The 19192-nt window shown below is 32.5% G+C and overlaps 1 protein-coding gene across 1 annotated transcript; it reads right to left on the minus strand.

Moving 5' to 3' along the window:
• Positions 1-4274: 4274 nt before the first annotated feature.
• On the minus strand, positions 4275-15893 carry LOC143079790 (nudC domain-containing protein 1-like). Its single transcript, XM_076255382.1, has 9 exons — positions 15739-15893; positions 13810-13961; positions 11098-11286; positions 9525-9714; positions 8943-9137; positions 8145-8355; positions 6450-6591; positions 5107-5235; positions 4275-4760 (listed from the first exon to the last, which is right to left on the minus strand). The coding sequence occupies exons 1-9, from the start codon at positions 15848-15850 to the stop codon at positions 4299-4301; spliced, it is 1782 nt and encodes a 593-aa protein (XP_076111497.1). The 5' UTR covers positions 15851-15893; the 3' UTR covers positions 4275-4298.
• Between the last annotated feature and the right edge of the window lie 3299 nt (positions 15894-19192).

The following is a 19192-nucleotide window of genomic DNA, read 5'->3' on the forward strand; positions in this document are numbered from 1 at the left end:
TCCAAATCTGGTCCTATGTCTAATGATGAGCTGACAATTGTAGCAGGAACACAATAGACAACCAGTTGGATAAAAGTGCTAAAATAAATATTACATTCCGTACCAGTTACCTTTAACTTGCTACATGTACCTTATCTGTACGTTTCGCCTATGTCAGGCGCACCGCATATGCTGTATTTGGATACCATATTATTTCTCCACATGCAATTATAGTTGCAATCTCTGACACCAGGTTGATGGACAAAATAATTTCCAAGGAAATAATTATTTTTTATATGTGCCAATTAAAAAATTACAACTGCATACTAATATCATGTTTCATCTTCCCAAAATGGTTCCTCTTAAACTGACCTAATCACAAACTAATACCAGTACTTTTTTGACACTTCTGTTAGCAGCACACACCGGGAGCACACATAAGTATTGCTTTTTCTACTTCCCTGAGGTGATACACAAATGGGCAAAGACTGTAAGATTAGAGTTCATTAGGGAGCTACCATTTGATATTTATGGGGGGCTAGGATGAAATTTGAAAAAAATAGGCAGGACAGGAGTTTTGAGTAAAAAAAAAAGGCAGGATGAGACACTTGCAAAAAAAAACAAGTCAGGATGACAATTTATGTGAAAAAAAGTCAGGATAAACTAAAAAAAAAAAGCAGGACCGAATAGAGTAAAAAATAAAAAGGCAGGACAGAGATTACAACTAAAAAAAAATGCAGGACAAAATTTTTCATCCTAGCCCCCCCCCATAAAAATCAAATGGTAGCTCCCTTAATTTCAAATCATATAAAAATGATCTCTTCCTGAAAATACATCCTACATTTGCCACTGGGTTTAAAAATCAATCTTAAAACTATCATGTCAACTTACATATGCCTTAATATGACAAAAAGTCAGATGATGAAATTATAAATATTATGTTGAAGTAAGTATTTAAAAACTTATGTTGCAATTTAAATTGGCTTTCGAGTCGATCTGGCCCAAGTCGATCCGTCCCACGTTGATCCGGCCCCACGTCGATCCGGCCCCAATAAAAAATATATTTATAAGGAATAAAAAATAAAGATATATATTAATGTAATTCATAAATGTTTATGATTTTTATTATAATGTAAAAGGTGTACGGTAAAAAAAAAATAATAAAATATTTTCTTCAGATGAGTATAAAACAACTAGGTTGATTATGTTTTTATTACAAGTTTTCAAGATTATTGGGTATAACTATATTAAAACAATTCAGACATCAACATTGATTTTAATAACTGAGTGATATGTCCAGTTGAATAGACGTGTTTTTTTTGTAGCTCCGAAATCACCGACCACTGTTCACATACAACGTTATTGTTATTAAGTATAGATTTATATCTTTAATATCTAATATGTAATACTAATAAATAGAAATTAATACTTTATTTGGTTCCAATAACTAAGGCAGCAACCATTTGATTTTCTGGGTGGGGAGGCTATGGATTTTTTTTCTGGACAAACTTTTTTTTGGCAGCTGAGGGTGAAACAAACAATTTTTTTTTCTCAGGTTCAAAAACAAATTATTTTTTTCTTCCAAAAACTAAAAACAAACTTTTTTTTCCAAAAAAATCCATAGCCCCCCCCCCCCCCCCCCCCCCCCCCCCCGAAAATCAAATGGTTGCTGCCTAATATAACCAAAATAAGAAAAGATAAACATGGCTTTTAGTCAAGGTTTTGATGTTGATGACTTTATAGATAATGTTGTTTATTACGACTGACCGTAAAAAAGGTAAAGAGATTAGCTCTGAAATGGAGTCAAGTGACTCAATGGTAGAGACTTCTAGTCAGGATTCGGATATGGAAACACTAGACACCACTGTCTCAGAAAAGTCTTCCAAAAAAAAGGAGGATAGGTTCTACTCCACCTTTCAATATTTCGTATAGCCAGTTGCTGTATATCATGTTATTGTAGTGCTGCAAGTGTGACCCCTTTAAGTAAGTGAAAGTGTAAAACTGTTAATGTAAATGATTTAAAAGTTATATATATTTATGTGAGTGTCAGAGATAGTGTGTTTGTTAGTATGTATGATTTTATTGTTATATTTTAGTAGTGCTGATATTATATTTTAGAGAGCGAAAACGTGCATTCAGTACATGTACAGCCATAGTAGTGAAAAAAATAAAAGACACCAAAGAGGCATTTAAACTCATAGTAAAACAATAATCATACAACACAACAGTACACTAAAACACAACACAGAAAACTATAGACTTAGCAACATGAAACCCACCAAAAACTGGGATGATACTGTGAAAGGGCTAATATTATGCTGAATCAAATTTTTCCCTGTTTTGTAAAAACTCAGAAAAATGACCTTTAAATCTGATATGAAGTGGGTTTTTATTACACGTAAATATGGATTTTTTGGTAGGTAAATCATGAGAATTATATGAATAGCATTGAAAAATAGCTTTACAGCAGTCATTTTACACTGAGACTACTATAACACAAAATTTGATCTTGGTATCGATGATGAGTTTATTTCACAATGTCAGAACAAATGTGTTATAGTAGTCTCAGGTTTACACATGATCAACTAAATTGTTCTGACATTGTCAAATAAACTCATCATCGATACCAAGATCAAATTTTGTATTTACGCCAGATGCACATTTTGTCTAAAAAAAGACTCATCAGTGACGCTTGAATCCAAAAAAGTTAAAAAGGCCAAATAAAGTACAAAGTTGAAGAGCATTGAGGACCAAAATTTCTAAAAGTTTTACCAAATACAGCTAAGGTAATCTAAGGTAAAATGCATGTACTTTAAATATTGTTTTATTGGTACTAACATTGATTTTTTTTTTTTGGAAAATTTAAAACTAACTTAATATATATTGCTTAATTTGTGCAGTTATGATAACTCATGATCTTACATCCTGCTTATACAGTTTACTTATATTTAGGCTTTGTGCAAGGTCATGCGTTTCACAGACTGTTTATTGGGTTTTCACACTAAATCTGTTAGATGTATAACGATTGATTATTTAGTCTGTATAAATTAGTTGTAATCGGCTTTGAACTAGCTCTCAGTATATGTGAGTACTCTTATATTGGTGCTCTGTATCTATTAATTCTATGTTAGTTGTATGTTCACAAATATATGTTAAACGCAGTCAAATCCTTTATGTGCCTGTCCCCAGTTCATTGGTTGTCATTGGTTCATGTCTGGTATATTTGTTTTGTTGTAAATTGTTTTGTTATAAATTAAGCCTTTTATAGCCAACTAAATTGCATGGGTTTTTCTCATTACTGAAGGCAGTACAGTGCTTACATCCACTTCATTTGAACATTAGTGGATAGCTGGTCTAACTGAAATTAATTAAACCACATCTCCTTATTTTTAATGATTGACCTCTGATTAAGTAGGCTTTACACTAGTAATTTTTGGGGCCCTTTATAGCTTTCAGTTTGGTGTGTGTCAAGGCTCCGTATTGAAGACCATTCTTTGACCTATAATGGTTTACTTTTGTAAATTGTGACTTGGATGGAGAGTTGTCACATTGGCACTCATACCCATTCTTCTTCATACATAGTATACCCCTAAATAAATTATGTACTATTACATGTATTAGAACTGTAAATAAATTATGAGTAATTTTTTTTAAAAATCTGTTAAAATGATTATTAAAAATTGATATTTAAAGAGATAAAAATCATATTTTGTTGCTTTTTTGTAGAAATAAAATGTACAATTGTAGTATGATTGCAAACAAGAAACCACTAGAAACCAGAGGACAAGGATGTTAAAATCTTATCATTAAGCAAAATGCATTCTATACATTTGTTGTTGTCTGCCCTATGGTCGGGTTGTTGTCGCTTTGACACATTCCCCATTTCCATTCTCAATTTTACATATAAATATACATACTTCACACTTGTTTTGGTTGAATTTAAATCTAGAAACCAAAATGCAAGAATCATATAGATTTTTTTCTTAATATTCAGATGCAGTTTAACAAGATCTAGATGCATATAAAACTTAATACAAATCTGAAATGATTTAAGCTAACTCATTGTAACTTTATTAATTTAATATTCCAATGTGTTTAATAATAAACCTGCTTTTGTTTGGGTTGGTTAAATATTCGGCTTTGATTGTGTTGTGTATTTTTTTTAAATCTTTTCTCCTTGTGTTATCTGTCCTTTTTAAATTTAGCATTTTTATTGCTCCTTAGAATCTACCTAATTTTTCATATAAAATATCATCATATAAAACATATATTTCTTAGTAACAAAATAAATAACATTAAAATTTCATATGTTTTTTTATTTACACTACAGCTGATTTCACTGTGATACAATACAGTTTATTTTCAGTTGTAACAAAAATATAATCATTAGTCACTTGAATACCAATAATATTGTTAATAGCATCTAATGAAACCAATTGTTGCTTGGCAACAGCACCAACTTCCTGTCCTGTTTTTCTGTTTCTCAATGGAGAAAGAATTGCTGTAGGCTGCCTATATATATAAATGTGTCGAACACAGTCACAAATGGCAACATATGAACTATCTGGAGCACAGATTGAAAATCGTCTTTGTTGTTTAGAAGCCTGCACATATCCAAATGCATTGAATGTTGCTGTGTGATGCCAAGGTGTTTCACTTTCTTTCACAGTGTTTTGAGGTTGAATCATTAATCCATCGACATCATGTCTCAGACACAAAGCTGGTGGCTGGTCAATCTCCAGTCTTGATTGGAATAACCATTGGTGACTACCAAGGTTTGTCTGAAAACAGAATAATCATCATTTTACATGACACTAAGGAAACAACATCATTGGACAAAGAATGCCGACTAAAGACAATGTGTGGGTGGTCTGATTAGGCCCTTTTGGTTTTTAAGCTCTCAAATAAATAAGAAAAGTTACACTGTTCCAGAAATGTGTCTCATGTGCATTGACATTGTTATTATACATGATTTGTCAATAATTTATATAGTAACAAATTCTATAAAATCAACAATTTTACCAAAAAATATAAATTATGTTTATATATCACAGTATCTGTTTATTTGTTTTTTCCATTCATGTTCATACTTCTGTTTGTCATTATTAAAACACTGTTATAACCAACCTTGTGTGTAATTTTATGTGAATTCCCATCAATCCTTAACAAACCAAAGCCATCATCAGGATAAGCATCACATTCCTCTAACTGTTGTGCATTAAATGGCTGATTATCGGTCTTTTCTGGATCTGGATTCTGAAATTACAACTTGAAAAGTTAAATATAAGAATAAAATAATAAAAGGTATGATTACCAATGAGATAAATAACCACAAGAGTCCTAACGGATGTAAGCAACTGTAACTTAAATGCATTATATTTTTTTTTATTACAACCAGTAATAGGCACCTACCAGTACGTTTTAATATTGTATGTATATTGTGTTATAGATCAAACTTATTTTTTTCAGTGTATTTTTTTGTTTTTGTTTAAAAGTCTTTTTGATCGATTTAAGCCATTTCAATTGATATTTACTAGTGTGTCTTATGCTGTAATTTATGCACTAATTTATTGTCTCAGGTTAGGGTAAAAGTTTAAATGTTTAAATCCAGACACGTTTTTATGCACCTGTCTTAAGTCAGGAGCCTGTTTTTGGGTGGTTGTTGTTTCTTGGTTAGGTACATACATGTAAGTGTCTCTCGATTTTCATATAGATTAAACCTTTGTTTTTCCTGTTTCAATTTTTTTTAAAGTTATTTTGGGGCCCTTTATAGCTTGCTGTTCAGTGTGAGTCAAGGCTCTGTGATGTTTTTTGGGGGCCTTTTATAGCTTGCTGTTTGGTGTGAGCCAAGGCTCTGTGTTGAAGTCTGTATTTTGACCTATAATGGTTTACTATTCTAGACATTGTGACTTGGATGGAGAAATGTCTAAATGAAACTCATATCACATCTTCTCCTTTATAACTGATGTGTTTACTCTTGAGTTAATTGGTTATTAAACAGGTGTTTGGTGTACAAATGTTTATTAATTTCAAAATATTATTTACTTGAGAATACAATAAATTGTGGTATACTTGTCAATAAATCAGCAACCAAATTCTATTTAATTAAGATCGGAGTCTGTTTCATGTGGCACCACATGCTGGATCTGAACTCACAACCTCAGTGCTAACAGGCTAGTGATACAGTTAATGATCTACATAGACCACTCAGCCACAGACTAAAGTTCTAAATGTGATGTAAATATTTTATTGAATGTTGTTACTGTGGTGATTACCATTTATATTCACATACTTATTACATTATATGTCAATTTGTTTCTGAGAAGTCCCTTTCTTTCTTTTTAAGTGTAATTAATTTTTTGAGCCAACCAAAACTCCTTATTCAATCCGCACTTCTTCTTAGATACTTCATTGCTTCAGCATAAAAATAAAAGATGTAAACATTTTCTACAATATATACAAACTCTTACCATTTCATAAGAAGTAAGACCAGCTAATCTTTGATGTATTTCTTCTACAACTGCAGGGTCAAGAGTCATCTCCCCTCTGTTATTGCCAATAACAACAGCCTGCCAAGATTCCCCACTTTGTTTACTTAGTGTTAACTCAATCCTACAATAATAGTATCATGATCATATGTCTGCAAATAAATCAATGTACTATTGCTTACAAAAAAGGCCTTCCTTAGCTTGCCCTAAGTATTGAGCTTTCAAAACAGCTAAATGAGGTTAAATAACCTGTAATAATATAATTCTATGTATATTACTGTGTGCCCCATGATCCCCTAAAGTTTATTTTCATAAAAATTTATATCTATTTGTTCTAACAATAAGAAAAAACATTTTTTATTGTGGTTTATATGTTTTTCCTGTCATTAATCTGTATTCAACTCCAATAGCATGAAAAGTGTTCAGTTTTTTCAAATAATTTTTTTTTGTTATCAGCCTATAATTCATATTGGTTTTTTTATCAGATCATGAAAGCACAATGTTAAATGATAATCATCATAATTGTAGAATACTTGTACCATGTGTACGGTGTAGAAAGTGTGATTTTATAATTATCCAGGGTCACAGTGGATTTTCTTCGATTTCTGAAACAGACCCACTACACTTAATCATGCATAGCACCAGAGTAAAAAAATCTGTTCTATAAATGCAAAATATTTTTACAGTAAGGCCCTTTAAAATTTTACAGGAAAATTTGCCATTTGCAGAAATTCTAAATGAGCATGCTTTGTAATTAATAATCAAATGCTTCGCTGAGCGCAGCCTGATACAACCGGTTGAACCCTGAACCCTAAACAGTTGGCACAAATTTGGACACAATAATCAAGCTTGATACTGTCAGAATTTGGATTATTGACATAATATAGGTATCTTACACAAAACAAATGTCAAGATCTTGCATATCTATTACACAATACTGTGAGTTAAAGATTTCTTCTTTAAACTTTTCAAAAATTTGAAATTTGAAAATTTTTGAAAAAAACCATTTCCCCCAATCCACTATAAATAAATATGTTTAAACTAACACAAGTTATTGCCTGGAAACTAGAAAAATGCATGTTTGCCCTTTTTTGGCCCTTAATTCATGCATGAATGGGGATAATACCCCCAAATTTATTCCCAGCCTTTCTTTTGTGATATGAAACCTTCTGGTACAATGTCAGAGAGATCCATACACTTAAACACAAGTTATTGTCCAGAAACTACAAAAATGTTTGTTTTTGGCCCCTTTTTGGCCCTTAATTCCTAAGCTGTTTGCACCATAACCCCCAAAATGAATCAATACCTTTAACTTGTGGTATTTAACATTGTGGTACAATTTCAGAGCAATTGAAATACTTATAAGCAAGTTGTTATCCTGAAAGTATAAAAATGCTTGTTTTGGGCCCCTTTTGGGCCCTCTTTTTCCTAAACAGTTGGGACCATCATCCCCAAAATCAATCCAAGCCTACCTTTTGCGGTATTGAATCTTCTTATCAAAATTCATAGGGATCCATTCGCTTAAACCAAAGTTATTGTCCGGAAACCAAATGTGTCTTCGGACGACGACAACGAGGACGACGTCATACCATTATACGATCCCAAATTTTTTTTGCTGCCTTATAAAAAGCGTATAAAAGGTACCTTGTATTCATCAGAATAAGTCCGTACACTTACATTTGTTTCTCCATTATCCAGGTACTACCATCAACGTCTACAAAACCATGTAACATTCCATCCAGTAACACTTTGCCATTCTTTATACCAAAGTTAACCTTATTATGGGTCAAGGTCATATAGATGTCAGACTTTTTGGTGCCTTCTGGTACAGTAAACTGGATGTTGACATCTTCTGCATTTTGGTTCCATGTGTATTCAGGACAAGATTCTGAAATAAGCAGACTTAAATATAACAGAATGATAAATATAGATTTACCACTTAACTGAGTGCGATAGGATATTTCTCTGCAAGAAACCATTAAATTTCAAAATTCATTTTTTGAGAGTGCAGAAATATTGTATTGCACAAGATTCTGTGGTGGATTTTGTGTCTCCGAATGATTTTAAGACAATATGTAGGCAAGTCTTATTCTTCTTATTTAATAATCTGCAAAAAGATTCTTTCTTTTTGATGTCTTCAGGACTGTTAAGATTTTTTTTTGAAATCCTGAGAACAAACAAACCACAATTTCATTATGAAAATATTAATCAACAGGTCAGGAAAACTGTTTATCGAATAAAAGAATTGTTTTATTTTGTTGATGCTTGGTATACACATTAAATTTAAATTTCACTGACTTATGACTATTTGCTTTTCATTTTTTAAGCTCATACTAATGTGTGTATCAGTATTGATTGCCATAGCCATATCAAACCAAACAATTATTTTGGTCTATTCCAAAATTTTCCCAAATCTTATTATTTTTTTTGTTAAAACTTTTTTTTAAATCAGGCTCATGTTTCATATAAACCTACCAGGTGCTGTATTGCTTGCATTTACATTTACATTCTCAGTAACAACAACAGGTTTAACAGAGTCATACACAAACTCAACCTCAGATTCAGCAGCAACTATAAGGCAGTCCCCTGATTGGTCAAAAGCAGCATAATCAAATGGCTTCCTGCCATATAATCTTCTGTGTCTTTTTAATGACCATGCCTTGTTATCTTCTGCAAGAGTAAGAATATAAGATACCGTAAGTTTGACCTTTCTAAACAGCTATGGAGTATTTTGCAGTATTATAAATTACATCATGAACATGTACATATGTAGCAGTAATCCATCAACAAATTTATTTGTATTACTGTCTGATTAGTCTCTATGGCGTGCTAGTATTTTATTAAAACTTTCTAATATTATATGTGGAAATCAAACATGGATCATTTCACAAAGGTTTACTTTGATTGAAATAGGTGTGCATTAGAGTTGAAAGAAATGACATACATCAGATAATATATAATCTATATACCCCATCTTTAGTAAGCAGTATATGATACTTATATTTGCACTGCAATTATCACAATAATTACATTTTTCAAGCAATCACTTTTTTTTACCAGAAGAAATAGAGATCCATTCTAAGACAGTGAGGAATGAAGTTTTATATTTCTCTTTCTGCTCCTCATTTGTTTCTACAACATATGAACACAGGCATTCTACACTGTGGGTTTCTCCCTCTCTGTGGTAAACAGTGTAGGTCAGACTGAATGGCTTACTGTCATCCAAGACATCATGTGAGTATACAATCTGAAGACATGAAAAGTTTATACTGTAAACATTAAAATAAAGAGTACTGTACAAAGTTGAGCAAATAAAGAAGTAAAAAATGGACAAGTGGACAAGAAAGGATGAAAGTTGGCACCTTTTAAAAAGTTTAAACACACTGCATTTTTATGCACCTTTCTTTTGTCAGGAGCCTGTTGTTTAGTGGTTGTCATTTGTTGGTGTGCTTCATACGTGTTTTTAGTTTTATAGTTTTTTTTTATATAGATTAGACTGTTGGGTTTCTTGTTTGATTTGTTTTAAACTAGTCATTCTAAGGCCCTTTATAGCTTGCTGTTCCGTGTGAGCCAAGAAAATTATACCATCTGGGTCAAGATGCATATTAGTTTCTCCATAGGCGGTAATGGTAACGTTTTCTTCTGTTGCTCAGTCCATATCGTTAACTTGAATGTGTGTGAAGGCTCGTTTCGAAGCTGAGACATTTTCACATATGTGGTTAAATTTTTCAGGGTATGCAATGAGATTAGTTTTTCCGTAAATTAGCAAACCCTGAGTATCCTTTTGTGATGCGGCTCCTCGTGGTAAAAAAACCCATTTTTAAGACAATAAGTTCTTTGAAAATTTAATACTTTGAACACATTTAATAGCTCCATAGATTTTACACATTTATTCTGTGTTCCCCAACTTTCTAAATTAACACAAATGGTTAAGCTCAGTCACTTGTTTATCATAGAAAAGTGTCAAAAATCACTACATAGAGATTTTTTGTTTACATGTGACTTTCGAGTTCCTTATTTCAAGGCGCATTAGGGATATTGTCCCATTTACACTTTTGCCAAAAGTAGTTCAAATAGTTATATAAATCAGTGGTGGATCCAGAACTTTTCATAAGTGGAGGCCCGCTGACTGACCTAAAGGGGGCCCTCTCCAAGTCATGCTTTAGTGATTCCCTATATAATCTACCAATTTTTCCCACAAAAGGCCCCCAGGATCTCCCTATATGTAAATCATTTCATTATTTATTTTTTTTTAAATGCACAAGTTTCTATAAACAGTATTAAACAGTGGCCATATTGACTTGAGAATGCAATTTTTTCAATCCAATTTCCATCTAAGGACATTTTAGGACAAATTGACCAACATTTGGTCCACATAAGCTTTACAATAACAGACGTATTTTCTCTTAAACTAAGGTTATTATGACTATTTATTGGCAAGGTAATCAGACACCAGAAATAAATCTAAGAATGATGCCAATCATGTTTAAAGTCCAAAATGACTCAAGTGGTTCAGGATATTTTTTCTTTCATAAATGACGGTTACCAATTGATTGACAGCAAGGAATTAATCACTGTACTTATGGGCCAGGAGGAGATAACTTTATTTTCGGTAAGATCTTTGACTTACAGTCCATTTTGTTGAACTTTCTCCTCTGTTTCCTGTATTTATTAGATGCAACTTTCCAGCTCCATCAGTCACAACTGCCATTTCCATTGAAACAAACTGTAAACAAAGATTGACTCTTTCTGGTACTAGTTTCTGATTGGTTGAATCTGGGATTTGAAGAATGGATTCAGTCTGGTTCAATTGCATGTCCTAAAACAATAAATGATTTTTTTTTTAGAGAGTGTTTATGCAATTGAATTGGAACAATTATCAAATTTTAATTCAGCTGTATATATAGCCATTACAATGAAGCTTTTACTATAAACATAATGTTATACTCAATCATGAAGGTTGTTTCAGGAACCTGATGTTCAATGACTGTCGTTTGTTGATATGGTTCATATAAAGTGCTTTTTGTATTTTTGTTTTTATATAGATTAGACTGTTGGTTTTCACTTGAATGATTTTACGCTACTCATTTTTGGGCCCTTTATAGCTTGCTTCGACCTGTTAAAATTAACAGCACACTTAGCTGGAAAAATCAGATTGATCAAATTTGTGCTAACATTTCATCAAGAATATACCTTCTTTCTAAATTAAAGAAATTTTTGGATATTAATGACTGGAAAGCATATTTTAATGGGTATATTCTGCCTCTAATCGATTACTGCTGTATTGTTTGGGGAGAATGTAAAAATGAAGGGATAGTAAGAATATTAAAACTTCAAAAAAGAGCAGCAAGATTAATTCTTGATGCAGACCCATTATCCCCATCAGCCCCCTTATTTAAACAACTTGGATGGATGACAGTAGAAAACAGAATCAAATACCACAAATGTTTATTGCTATTTAAATGTATGCGGAAAGAAGCACCGCAGTACCTATCTCAAAAGTTTCAACTTATATCTGTTAATAATCCTTATGCCTTAAGGGGTGTTACTCAAGGTAATTTGATAGTTCCAAAACCAAAAACTGAACTGTTTAAAAAATATTTTGCTTATTCTGGATCAGTTTTATGGAACGGACTACCATATGAAATAGGTAAAGTGCAAAACACTTATTCTTTTAAACAAATTATAAAACAATACTTGAGACAGTCCCAATATTCAGTCTGAAATGATTGCAACTACATGTATTACTCTTAGAATGTATGATTTTAATGATTTGTATATTATATCTATTTACTACATGCAATCTGTAACTGTTTTATATCTTTTATTCATGGTACATGTACATTGAACTATTATGTCTACATTTGTGTTTATATGTTGTATGTTTGCTTTTTTCTCTTATTATTATTTTTTTTGTTTTTTGTATTGTATACATGTAGAATGAAATTCAAAACAGTGTGGCTGTGGCCATTGATTGACACATTAAATTCATCCATTTACTGGGACAATTTACGTGAACGTTTGTCTGTAACGACCACTGTTCACGACGTACCTACGATAGACATTTAAACTGTGGGGTCACCAAAGGTTTCTTAACGCCTTTAATTATAAAATAATTCGAAAAATTAATCAGGAATAACCTTTATGTTTTGATTTATATAATTGATATAAATCAAAACATCGTGTTATTTCTGATTAATTTTTCGAATTACTTTATTAAGGTGTTGAGAACCTTTGGTGACCCCATAGTTTAAGTGTCTTTAAAAAGTACATAGTGAGCAGTGGTCGTTACATACAAACGTTCACCTAAATTGTCCCAGTCAATGGATGAATTTAATGTGTCAATCAATGGCCACAGCCACACTTTTTTGAATTTCATTCTATTTGAGGGCCTCAGGGAAGATTAGTATTTGTAACTGTGTTTACCCTCTTTAAATAAAGAATTTATTATTATTATTATTATTATTATTATTATATATAATCATAATGGTTAACTTTTACAAATTGTGACTTGGATGCCTGGATGGAGAGTTGTCTCATTGGCACTCATACCACATCTTATATCTATGTATCAGGGTTAATTTAAATTACCATAAACCTTCTTAGCAAATTAATAACACCTTCATGTACCACATTAATAATAAGTATGAAGAAGATACATGTATAATGAGTTATTCTTTATTGATAGATTGTTTGCTGATTACTTTATGTAACATAACTGCAAGAAGATTATATCACTATATGGTCACATTTACAATTATTCATTTGACAGAATACTGAATAAGTGCATAAACTTTTCAATATTGGCTTGGTTACATTACAACATTCTTTTTTCCTGATTGATTCTGAGAGGGGCTTCATCAGTTCCCTTCATCATGTTTATGTCCATACTATCAGAGGTTCAAATTTGCATTAAATAGTGAAAGGTCCAGGACCATTTGAAAGGTCCTCCATAAGAAATTCAGTGTTCCTGTATATCAGAGTAAAGAATTGTAGGTCCTTGACTTGTTATTCAAAAATGAAAAGTCCCCTTCTAGAAAAGACAGGTCTCCAACGTTTGACCAACACTAATTTGAACCCCTGATTACATATATATATATTTAAATCGAAAATTATTGTGTGTATCTATTATCATGATTATAATTGTTATTTTTGAAGAATTGACAAAAATGTTAGATAAGTTATTATGATTTCAAGAAAGCACACTTTTTTTATACTTTCATGGTTCCTTTCAGCCAGATCAAAGTCTCACATGTTCTTATAACTCCTAAACATTACCCTCAGACTTCTAATTAAAATAATTTGTAATAAAAAAGTTAAACAAATGTAACCATTTACTTACTGCAATGAAGGCTTTGTTGATGCGCCATAGCTGATCTATATAATATACCGTCTGCTGATTCCAAGGATCTAAAGCTAAATGATTGTGTTGTCCAAGGATCTTAGCATGATGGTAGGAATACTGACCGTCTGTAAGGTCCACCTTCTCTATACCTGGAAGAATTGTTACAAATAATCATTACTCTAATTCTTTTATTTATATCACTTAGAATTTAGTTGAAGAATGCAATAAATCTTATTTTACAGAGAACTGGATGAAACAAAAAAAGACAAGTCTTTTTATTCTTACAGTTAATTTTTACTAGCAGATGCCCACGAAATCATGGTACAAATGGAAAAGTGTTAAAAATAGTATTCACAGCAGTATGTTGACTGAGCATGTAGGAAAGGGTATCAGTCAAGAATCGATAACGGTCTTAGAATTTGGATATTTTCACAAAAATTGGAGTGTTCTGTGGAATAAAGATTGTGTCAAAGACCATTTAGAAAGTACAAAACAATTCATTAATGCGTCATATCACAAATACTTCTCACTTTGTATGGTTTCAGAGAAGTTATGGCTCAATGAAAACAGTCTCTTCCTTAAGTACATTGTAGTATAGATATTGGGGAAAATGCTGTTAAAAGTTTCAGATTGAACTTTTTTATGTATGCTGACGGCAAGCAACAATTCCTTTTTCATTGTGATGTCAATCATTCAGTTTCTTAACCCTCTTGCTGCCGGAGCGACACATGTGTCCACACCGACTGTGCCGGAGGGACACATATGTCCATGTTTTAATTTATGCAAGCTTCTCATCATTGCTGTACCTCTTTCAAAATAAAAAAAACAAAATTAAAAAGTGTAATATGGTTCTACAATGGCTCTAAAATGTAACTGTGATTACGGCATGATGTCATATATAGAATGACGTCATTGTTTGGCATGTCACGTCACAAACGTCGAGCGGTCATATTTTCCGTCAAATATGAAATGCAACCCTGAAAAACAGCTGGCAACAAGAGGGTTCAAAATTAAATTGTCATGTCAAATTTTACTGGAATGCATGTCATTTCATACCTGGTCGATTTGTAACTGAGATAAATTGATTGCGGCAATATAAATATTTTCTCAATTTTTCAACAAACTTTAACATATTTTGTTTAAAATACTTAAAATTATGCGACTAGACAACTTAATCAGAAAAAAATAAAAATCAAGGCGAATGGACCCTGGATGAACATTTATACATGGTATAAGGGCGAACAGTAGTCCAAATAATTATGACGTCTGTCAAGGCTAGTGTTATATTTATCTTTTTAATACTGGTTAATGAAATCAAACAGTGCAGAGCTGCAGTGTGTACTGGCTGGTCATTATCGCGTATGATACGATCTTGACACGCCTACATAGCTAATGCATATTCATGACTTGATAGATAAGATCAGCACGTGTAGCCATAGACTGAGAGTTGTAAATTTGTAGTGTAAATATATAGATGCAGTTGATAGAATAGAAAATTAGATCAGAAATATAGTTATTAATTATTATAAAGCCAAGCGAGTAATACAAGGATCTATCACTAGCGCTCTTTTAATTTTTTTCTTGGACTGGGATGTTTCAGGGCGAACGAACCAAGTTTGAAACTCACCGACTCTACCATAAGGCATAAAACTTTACTCAGTGCTCGGAGCACAAAAATCATGCTCGAAACATGAAAATCCAGCAATTTGATTGGTTGATTTTCGAGTCTGAGTACAAAAATCATGCTCGAAAGTTTTACGACCGTAAGGCGTCTTAAAATTGTATTTTTAATTTTGCTGTGGCGCCTTTCTAAGATGCTACGTGACGTACGTCGTAAATAGGCTTGATCAGCATGAGCATGGGCTACAAGTACACTTCACCGATCAAATGTACTAATACTATGCAAAAAATCATGAAGCAATTTACCAATTCCAAGTTGAAGGCTGTATGTAGGAAGACTATCTAACGACAATTTATATCCGTCAAATGACGAGTCTAAGAGTTCCCGTTTTATTTGCAAATCAAACTTTTCTGCCATGGCTTATCTGGTATTGAATTTCGCCTTTTTTTAACCCATAATAGATAGATAACATTTTTAGGAAACCAGTTCGTACCTAAAACCCATTACATGATCCCGTGTCATATGTACAATTGTTTGCATGTTTGTCTTTTTCTTCATTTTTAGCCATGGCGTTGTCAGTTTATTTTCGATTTATGAGTTTGACTGTCCCTCTTTTTGGATACAGTTTCAACATGTACAGCAAAAAAAAAAAGAAAAAGGTACAACGACAGATATAAAAAGATGTGATATGGATGCCAATGAGACACTTGTCCATCCAATGATTCTGTTTTGCATATATGTTATACGGAATTACGGAATTACGGAAGCAACACATCTTCTTCATTTATTATATTTTTCAAATAAATTTCCTATCGCATATTATATGCTTAAACCTATATTCTTTGCAAAATCAGTCCCGTCTTTAAATCGTGTGTTTTGTTAAGTGATCCTATTTTTCTGGAAGAACAAATTACGAAAAGTCAAACAATTATACCAAAAAATGTAATGTCTGTTCTTGTTGGAATATCCCTTTAATATCTTTCGTCTCTCTTTTCCAAAAATAGAAAAACATGTACTTTGGCTGTACATAAACCATAAAGTATTTCTCCTTCAACCACATCTACCTACATTAACTTCCCGTGTTCACTACAAACTATTTCTTCGCTTCTTTTTTTTTTCCTTTTCCGTCCTTTCTATTTCTGTTGTATCGTTTGCTGATTAATTTTGTTTTTTTTTTTCTTTTCTGAAACTGTTCGATATATCTATGGTAATAAAACATCAGTCACATTTATGAATGTGTGCCTTTTTTTATACAAAATTATCATATGTTATTGTTTTTCATTTTTTGCAGAGTACTCGATTTCTTCTTTTTAATAAAGGTGAATGGGGGAATGTAGTTTTAATCATGCTTCTTATCCAATATATAATAAAAAGTCTGGTTACCAGACTTTTTTCTCGCTACACTAACAGGTTGTGCAAAGTTACAAGATTGTGTATAGATTATGGATGGAAAATCCAATTGTATGGGATAAAAAGAAAACTACACAACAAAATTTTAAGATAAAATGTGAGAAGATAGCTCTTATTTTTTTCTTTCTTCATATTGAAATAGGTGCATTCACAACACTTTCTGTTATAAAAATTACTTTATCTGAGTTATCTCCCTTTAAGTGGCAAAGTTGGGGGGAAAATATGAAACAAACAAAAATAGTGTGCTTTTTTTCTAAAAACAGCCAAAAATATAAAAAAACAACACATAATTTTCTATCTCAACATGAATTTACAAGTGAATTTGATACTACTCTCAAAATTTGCACATTTTATGAAATATCTAGACCAATTGTTATCTGCCACTTAGAAATATAAAAGATAGGAAGACGTCCTCAATCACCTGCCAACCGTAACGACCAGGGCTGTACAGCCAGTCAGCATCTATCTGTATGAATATTTGTGTGATGCAAGATGTATGAAATATATATGTCATTATACTTAAAAAAATTGCCTTGTGATAGTTTTGTGTAATATGTAATATATCTGTTATATATATATGTTGAAGAATTGAATAAAGATAATAAAAATAAAAAATAAAAACAGCCAGTTAACATCGTTAAACACTTTTCTTTCTTGCAGCCACCTAAATACGGACCGTGCAAGACCTGTAAAGCCAGTCAAGGTCGTTAAACACTTCCATCATCAACTACCTTATTTATACATGCTATATGAAAAAATGACTTGCAATGAGAACTTTGAAAAAAATGTTGCCACTTAAAGCTTTATGCATGATACATGTTAAGTATGGTTATATATTGATGGTCATTTAAGCAAGATTGATTTTCTCGCATGGACCGGTACGGAATTCAAACCAACATTCATTAAGATGTCTTTATTTCAAATAAGTGCTTTAAATCTTCTATGTTTGTTATAAATATTTGTGCATTTAGTATAGTGTTTGTTATATAATATGCTTTCCCTTGTATTCAAAGCATAATGAAATGTGGTCCTTCTACAATTCATTTCAAAGTTAATGATTTGCATTTACGTTCCAATAAATAAGCATCTAATGTCCGAACATTATTGATATTTTTCCCACTTTGCTGCAGTATCATCGTATCATGATTGACCGTCGATCAACTCACATTCTAGTGTATTTATTAGAGTAAAGTACAGCTTTTTTTTTAAATCCTTGCATACAGGAGTGATTTTCAGAAAACCAATCAAAATGAATGGTTTGGTGTTCAACAACCAGTAGCAAATCAGATGCTTATTCAGGACTAGAATATGAAAATGAGAAAGGAATACTGACCCTGCTTTTTACCATACCAACATACTGAGCCAAAATTTCAATGTGATACCTAACAAGGCAACAGTAAGAAAGAAGACAGATTACCTTGCCCTGTAACATTATTCAGACTACAGGCCAAGCAGCATCTTATAAACATGCTCAACCCCGCCGCAATTTTGCGCTTGTCCCAAGTCAGGAGCCTCTTGCCTTTGTTAGTCTTGTCTGATTGTTAATTTTAGTTTCTTCTGTATAATTCGGAGTTTAGTATGACGTTTGACCATTATCACTATACTAGTATACATATTTTTAAGGGGCCAGCGTAAGGACGCCTCCGGGTCAGGGAGTTTCTAGCTACATTGAAGACTCATGGTGGACTTCGGCTGTTGTCTGCTCTATGGTCAGGTTGTTGTCGCTTTGACACATTCCCCATTTCCTTTCTCAATTTATTTGCCCCGACCACTTCTTGCCATGTTTGTCCGAGAAGCAGCACATACCAATTCAAGTCGTTAGTTTCTGTATACTGTTTCCATATTTGACCAGGCCGAGGTTTGAACCCATATTATCCAGCACTTGAGTCGATCACACTACGAGCAGTATGAAAAAAACAACCCTGTTCTTGCTAGTGACCATATATTCACCACCAAGGCGGTCTGAAAAAAAAACCTGTTCTTGCTTGTAACCATATTTACACCACCGATGCGGTCTAAAAAAAACCAAATCCTGTTCTTGTTAATAACCAAATATATATCTAAAAAAGAGAAGATGTGGTATAATTGCCAATGAGACAACTCTCCACAAGAGACCAAAATGACACAGTAAACTATAGTTCACCGTACGGCCCTCAACAATGAGCAAAGCATATACTATATAGTCTGCTATAAAAGGCCAAAAAATGCATCCACCAAGGCGGTCTAAAAAACAGAATTTTCTTGATAGTAACGTTTACCATATAAACAACAAAAAACAATCCTGCTCTTGCTAGTAACCATATTATATAAAAAGTCGTTGGGAACATCATCAAATTCTTCAAAGAAGAA

This window comes from Mytilus galloprovincialis, chromosome 6, assembly GCF_965363235.1.
Source record: "Mytilus galloprovincialis chromosome 6, xbMytGall1.hap1.1, whole genome shotgun sequence".
NCBI classification, from domain to species: Eukaryota; Metazoa; Mollusca; class Bivalvia; order Mytilida; family Mytilidae; genus Mytilus; species Mytilus galloprovincialis.